The sequence below is a fragment of the Centruroides sculpturatus genome, unplaced genomic scaffold, assembly GCF_000671375.1.
Source record: "Centruroides sculpturatus isolate CEXI.00-Female unplaced genomic scaffold, Cexi_2.0 scaffold854, whole genome shotgun sequence".
Classification (NCBI taxonomy): Eukaryota; Metazoa; Arthropoda; class Arachnida; order Scorpiones; family Buthidae; genus Centruroides; species Centruroides sculpturatus.
The window spans coordinates 322,654-330,653 of record NW_019385409.1 but is presented as its reverse complement, the minus strand read 5'-3'; the positions used below and the strand labels follow the sequence as shown (position 1 = coordinate 330,653).

The window sequence follows — 8,000 nt, the reverse complement described above, 5'->3', positions numbered from 1 at the left end:
CGAAATAATTAAGCTTTATTATATGTATTTCTGGATATAAAATTTCGAAAACATCGGTATTATAATATTTGTAAATATGTTTTTATGCAAATTTGTTCGTAATTCGCAGAATTATTTCACGCTCGCCAATTCAATTTATTACGAAAGTACCAAAAGAAAAATCATTGAAATACATTTTATTTTATTTATTCTTATGACTACTTTAAGAAAATTATTTTAGTTTTGCATAAATTTTAGAACTATCAACTGTTTATTGTTTAAAATATATAAATAGTTACAAATACTAAACGATGCATGAAAAAGGCTAATGAGTTATCAGCAAACAACATCATTAAAAGGATAATGAGTTCCCAGTAAATAGCCTTAAGGGGGATTTACTTTTTGTGCCTTCCCATTGTTCTCTTATTATTTTGACATCACACGTAAACACCCTATCAAATACTTACCGTTTTTCTATAAAAGCTCGGGTTTTTACAGTCGCTCAGTATCTAGGAAGAAACAGTCGGACCGTTCAAGAAGTTAAAGAAGCCACTCTTCGATCCTCAATGGTAAGTTTCATTTTATTTGTGTTCGTATTATGGCGAAGTAACTGTCGAGACAATTAAATATTATAAGTTAGACTTTGATATAAGAGATCACATCTTAATTTAGAGATTTATATTAATTTTATTGACTGCCATTCCGTTTAGTTTTTTTAACAACTGGTACTTTAAATGACGATAACCTAGATTAGTCTTTATTTAACTAAAGTTATTTCCATATACTGCACTGCATTATTATTGCGTGAAATCAAAATATGCGAAATTTTAATAATCATCAATCCACTTACTTTAAAGACTAATTAAAGCACATTATAATTAAATTAGTGAAAAATAAAATCCTTCGATATTGCACCGAATAGTATCCATTCTCTAAAACTAAACTGTTCTAGAGAAGGGATACGTTCTGGAACTATTATCAATGCAAAATTATCAAAAATAATAAGAATAATATATTCCATTTCATTTGAAAATATACTTTGTATTCGTATTTGATAACGTTAAATTGAACGAAATATCTATATACTGGTGAAACGAATGACGTCGACAGCAGAAAAATGTATCGTAGAGGTAACAGTCGCTCACGAATGAATGTTTACGCGTAGATAAGAATAAAAAAATTAATAATTATTATTCTTATTAATGATGTCGTCCTAAATTCATTCTGTTCCTTTCAGGAAAGCAACCAAGATAATAGAGAACAGCTTCTTTCAAACGAGGACCTAACGAGGTACTCTACGACGCTTTTGAATAGTCTCATTAAACTTCACCAGTGCAACGAAGAAGAGAAAGTTTTAATCAAGCGGCGTAGGAGAACCTTAAAAAATCGCGAATACGCCGCAACATTCAGGACAAAAATATACGAAAGGATAAATCATTTAGAAGAAGAAACGGAAGATATCAAAAGTGAAATAGCTCAATTAAAACAAACAAATATGGAATTAAGGCAGGAAATAAATAACATTCATGCAAATAGTTTGCTATTAAAAACTCTCGCTGATGTTCACAATATAAGGTTGCCCGAAGAGTGCGAAATATTCATTTCTGAAATCTTGCAAATATCTTCAATGGAGTTTTCCTAAAGAATTTTCGTCGTGCAGTATAAAATGACTGCTGATTCAACTGTATCTTTCGTGGTTATTGTATCATTCATCATCTCTTCTAGATTATTTGTATTGTAAATATTGTATTTTTAATTATTTTTAGCTTGTAAATTTCACAATTATTGTTATTACGATCTTTTTAAATATTTGAAAATAAACTTTTTTTTGGGTAAAACTATAATTTCTTACACTTTTCTATAATTTCCGGGTCTCTTTCGCCCCTAGTCGGAGTCGGAGTCGGAGTCGGAGTTGGAGTCGGTAGATCTTTACGCGACTCCACAGCCCTGGTTGTAATATATATAAAACATTAAATACAACTTTCTGTATGGTTAAAAATACTGTATTGTCTAATAAAGAATGTAAAAAAAAACTTAATTTGCAATTTACATTTGTTGTTTTTGATTATTTTATTATAGTAAATGTACAAAAAAGCTTAAAAAGGTTAAAAAATAAAAAAATACAAAACAGATAATAAAAGTTATTTCTTGATGTTTAAAAATGTTTCAACATTAAAATCTTTGATATCACGTAATTTAGTTTAATGTTAAAATTATTGCAGAATTTTCAATTAATGTCAATACACACAAAAGCTATTTATAGAGTGAAATTCAAGAGTGAAATTATAAAGAAGTGCCTTTTATCAAGTTTTAGATGAAATGTCTATAACTATAATGTCTGCCCGCTCTCACAACAACAACAAACAACAACAACAACACAAAGATTAGGCTAATCGATCAACATTTCCGATTTTAGTAGATTGACGTCATTCAGCTGACCAATCAGCCCGTTGTGTCATCTGGATATTTAGTCGTACGTACAGTACGTTACAGACCCCTTAAGCTTATCAACGTTGCCAGTTATTTTTAGTGTTTGTAGCCAAAAATTTTCTAAAAAAAATAGCCCAAAAGTAGCCAACTCATAAAGTTTCTTTTTATAACGCGAGATTTGACGATAAAATAAAAAACACACTTTCGCTCTTTTCCAGCAATAACTTCAATCACAGTAAATATTTTCGGCCAATTCACAGGCCTGTAAACTGATCGGAAATAAGAATTGCAAGACTGAAACTACATGCAAACACTGTAATTTACTATGTCGAGAACAATCATTTTATCTGCAAAGTAAATTGCAACGAATTATGCGACAAATGATCTTGACAAGACGGACTATAAAAAATTAATTTTTCTATGTAATATTCTTAATAGTTATTAATTTACTACGACAAAAGATTTATAAAACTACAGTTATTTAATTAATTTGAAAGTTGACCAATAGATTTCTTTATTAATCCAATACGCACTATACATTAATAATAATAATAATACTAAATAAAGAATTCCTACATCCCACAGTAGAGAAAGTAGACTACAAAAAGAAATTAAAATATTAAATACGGATATTAAATTCATCATCGAAAATAGCAAAAATAGTATAAGGAAAAGTTAAAATCACTTTTAAAATATCATTTAAAACAGAAAAAACAAAATCCAAATTGATGAAGGGTATTGAAATATCCAAAATATACTGTACACGATAATTAAAAATTTAATACAGTACTTCGTAATCTAAAAATTGTAGAAAAGTTGTAAGGGTGATACAGAAATAATTTGATAATTTATTTGTTGTTTTTACAAAGATAATCTTAAAAAAATAAATCATCATTGTTGCGGAAACGTAACTAAAGTGATGATTATCGATCTTCTGTTCGGATGACAAAAGAGGCAATCCCGTATTAAGTGATTTTAGTGTAAAATTAATTTAGACTCACTTTTATAAACTTACTAGCATAAAATATGCCAGGCGAATAGTAATGATAAACACTAAAATAAAAACATAATTAAAAGTTTGGTTATCCTTACTACACTTATCAGGAAGTGTCAAGGGGATGAAATCAGGGAAGATTTTTTGGTAGCCTATATTTTTCGTAGGTTAATAGAGAGTAAGTATAAAAAATTTAGGACAGATCGGTCAAAATGTTTAGAAGTGACAACAGACAGACATCCTTTTATATAGTATATATAGATTTATTACTTAATATTTTTGTTAGAAACTTTTGGAGACAGTTGAATGAAACTAATCCGAACCCACTTAACCTATAACGAATAAAATGAAACTAACTTAGTTTACACTGTTTACAACAAATTATAACAAAATATCCAAAAAATTTTTAAGCGGATATTTACACGATTAGAACATTATTATCCATTTAAATACCTTAGGTTTTGGGCAGCTCAGTCCTGAAGAACGTGTCAAACCATCCGTTGTTACTATAACAATGAGCTAATTAGTCGTCTTCGTGGAAAGTAAGCTAAGTATAGACTACCGTTCCATAAAGCTCGGGGTTCGAGTTCGGATCAGCTCAGATTTTTTCATGAGAGGGTTGCTCGTGGCGCACAATTTTGGTGGCACACAAACCAATCAGCGTGCATCAAAGATGCCCTTACATTAAAGTGACCAGACGTCTCGCATTTAAGTTGTTGGTTCCTCATTGAAAATTGTCCCTCAAAGCGCAATGCATAAAAAAATTGTCATTTTTTATGCATTGGGCAATGCATAAAAAATGAAATATGCTTCTCCAACTCTTACAGTGATAAAAGGTCACTGTTTCATCTCTTTTATACTAGTCTCTCTTAAGTTTTACTTGTCACTTTTGAGAACCTAACATATTTCTTATCTATTGACAATTATTCAAGAGTTTTGCAAAATTTCTTTGAAGATGATAGCTCAAAAGTATGGTTGTATTTCATACATAATCAAGCAGCATTATTCCATATTACTACTTGATAATGCATGTATTGAAGGCAAGTATTAAAAGCCATAATATTACTATTATGGAAGCTGTTACAGAAATAGAAAATTTAAAATTTAAATTAAAAGAAAGACTGGACATGCAGTATCTACCACTGATTGTTCGCAATCAATTAAGAAATTTGGAAGAAAATGGTTGGTTTAGAACAGATTTATTTAAATCTAGTGTCTTATCAGTATTTAGATCTTCGTTTATCTCACTTTGAAGACATTGATTATTTTAAAAGTCGATAAGTTTTAAAAATGATTTTAATTGGCAAACTGTACAGAAAATTTTGACCATTTCAAAATTTTGTCATAAAATTGGATTTATTCGATGTTGATAAGCAAAAAACGGAACTTTTTGATGAGATATCGTATGTAAAAATAAACACTTGGAATGAGCAAAAGACACCAATTGATGCGAGAGGCACCAATGCTGCTACTGAACGAGTTTTTTCGGGAATGAATAAGATTTGGACCACAGAAAAAGCCCAATTGGGCTTAGAATCTTTGAAAACAATATTCCAAAATTAAATGCAATTTTTCCATTTCCTGTGAAGAATTTTGTATCGACATTTTTTAAAACACGAAGAACTTTAAAAAAAATTCATAGCGCAGAAAAGTATAAATAAATAAAATGATTATTTGTATATTTAAATATTTATCTAATATAATTTGTGATTATCATTTACATAGACATTTATACGAATTTATTATTCGACTTTACAACTTTTCTGCATAGCGGTGTGAAACTGAACGAGTATTATAAAATAAGAGAATACAGTTCCAGCAATCTGAAATTATAGATAATTATGTTGTCATTATATATAATATATTTATTGATAATTATTGATTTTGTCTCTTACCGAGTACATGGAATTAGAAGTTATGAAGAAAAATCCACACCCGGATAATCCTATAATTGGTCCGTGAATTGTTTTCATGAATTTATAAATCTGTTAGAGAAGAATAGAAATATGTAAATCTAAATTTATATATATATAATATGAATCATTTATTAACATACATGCTTAAATCATAAAGTTCGTTGCATTTAATTTGGCAAACGACTGAACTTTCACACCAGAATTATATATGCCTATAATATATATAATTTTCCTGTTTATCAGTCAGTTCCACATGAAATTTGAGTGTTATATAAGCAAGGACCCGTTAAGAGCTTAGGCCCAGAAGTAGGACAGGCCTCTTTTGGCTGGCTTCTTTTGCTAAACAAACCTCCACGTACATTGTATATATAATGAATAAATGAAATACGTAGAATGTTTCTTAATTAATAAAGTTACTTTTTAATATTTTATTTTTGTTAATAAACATAAAATTAATTTATATGGATAGGAATCACTACGGGCTCCAAACTTTTCTCCGATTAACTTAATTTCAAAACTCATCACTACGGGACTTGCAAGTGATTTATAACTACTAAATATCATTTTATTTAAATTCAGAACAGTAATTAATAGATGAAACTTTTGTATAGGGGCAATGCTGAAATTTTCCAATGCACATTTATTTAGTGAAATGTTAAATTATTCTTAATTACAGAAGTATTAATCCAGGAGGATTGTTCTATGGGAAACTGGCTTTTACTTAGCTGTTAGACACGTGAAAAAATTCAGAAAAGTTCACATGGACAGTCCAATGGTCAAGCATGAATTTGCGACCAACTACCAGGTTTCATTGGTAGTTGGTCTCAGTTATTAGTGGGCTATACTAAAGGTGAATGGAATATATAAAAGTAAATAGAGTTAAAAAGTTATAATTTCTAATATAATTACTTACCGATAATTCATCTTTAAACCTGTTGAAGCGTAACGAAGATTTATAGATAGCATCCGAACAACGATTCGCCTATGAAGCCATGTAATAAAGCCATAACTAACACAAATAACAGTAGTAATTAATTGAAAATTACTTACACTTTTAGGTATTTCCGCAGCAAAAACGGACAGAAGAAGAAACAAAATAACGTTAACCGATGACAAAACTACAACTAAAACTTTTAAATCATTGGGGCAATTCATAAAAACCAGAAGATATAAAATAGCGAAGAGGAAAACTAATTGAGTAATAAATAAAACAATCAACGATTTTCCAAAAACATTATTAATCTCTTCAATTATATCACACAAAGTATAATAATCGTTACGACATTTTCTAATCTGTATCAAATTTAGATGACATTGAGAATGTTTATTGTTTATCCAATTAGTCATGTAATTAAATTTATGACAGATTGAACGAGATAATAGAATTAAATATGTTATAAAATACAGATAATAACCGAAACTAAATAAGTTCTGCCAAGTATAAGTGAGGATATACAATAATACTAAGATAATATTAGTTTCTGTATAATTTTGAAATATATGAATATAAAGGCAGAGAGAAAGTAAACAAATTAGAGCATAAAAAAATGTAACAAAGAATAAAAAAATAATTTCTTCTCTCTTTAATTTATCTTCTATATTTGGTTTATTAGAAGCGTTGTAACTCTCCATCTTACTCCATAATATGGAATAGAAATGGATCCTTCTGTTATCGAAATTAAAACTAACGATAATTTGATTTGTTGCACAGAACAAATTTAGAAAATAATAAAGTACGCAGAACATCATGTATTTATCTGTGTCAGAATTCTCTTGATATTTTAAAAGAATTATATAGATTATGTATTTTAAGCAATGATTATGCATGTATTGAAGGCAAGTATTAAAAGTCATAATATTACTATTATGGAAGCTGTTACAGAAATAGAAAATTTAAAATTTAAATTAAAAGAAAGACTGGACATGCAGTATCTACCACTGATTGTTCGCAATCAATTAAGAAATTTGGAAGAAAATGGTTGGTTTAGAACAGATTTATTTAAATCTAGTGTCTTATCAGTATTTAGATCTTCGTTTATCTCACTTTGAAGACATTGATTATTTTAAAAGTCGATAAGTTTTAAAAATGATTTTAATTGGCAAACTGTACAGAAAATTTTGACCATTTCAAAATTTTGTCATAAAATGGATTTATTCGATGTTGATAAGCAAAAAACGGAACTTTTTGATGAGATATCGTATGTAAAAATAAACACTTGGAATGAGCAAAAGACACCAATTGATGCGAGAGGCACCAATGCTGCTACTGAACGAGTTTTTTCGGGAATGAATAAGATTTGGACCACAGAAAAAGCACAATTGGGCTTAGAATCTTTGAAAACAATATTCCAAAATTAAATGCAATTTTTCCATTTCCTGTGAAGAATTTTGTATCGATGTTACCGCTAAAGCTCGAAATCCGTTAATGTGTACATTACCTAGCTAATCTGCAGATTAACTAGGGTGATCCGTTAAAGCTGCGAAAATTGTTCAATTTCTGAAATTACCTAGGTAATTTGTAGACTATCTAGGTAATCTGCACATTAACGGCTTTCGTATCGTTAAAGTTCAAAAGTTTGTTTCTTTCACTTCCTTTCCCCACTCCTTCTTTTTACGTAGATAAATTTAAATCCTAGAATGCAAGCAAGCACCGAATTGGTGAGTAAAATCAAGAAAAGATT

General features: G+C 29.1%; 1 protein-coding gene across 1 annotated transcript; it reads right to left on the bottom strand.

Moving 5' to 3' along the window:
- Positions 1–5,111: 5,111 nt before the first annotated feature.
- Positions 5,112–6,556, bottom strand: LOC111638648. Its single transcript, XM_023384395.1, has 4 exons — positions 6,370–6,556; positions 6,233–6,301; positions 5,299–5,388; positions 5,112–5,226 (listed from the first exon to the last, which is right to left on the bottom strand). Exons 1-4 carry the CDS (start codon positions 6,472–6,474, stop codon positions 5,146–5,148), a joined length of 345 nt encoding a protein of 114 aa, XP_023240163.1. The 5' UTR covers positions 6,475–6,556; the 3' UTR covers positions 5,112–5,145.
- Positions 6,557–8,000: the final 1,444 nt, after the last annotated feature.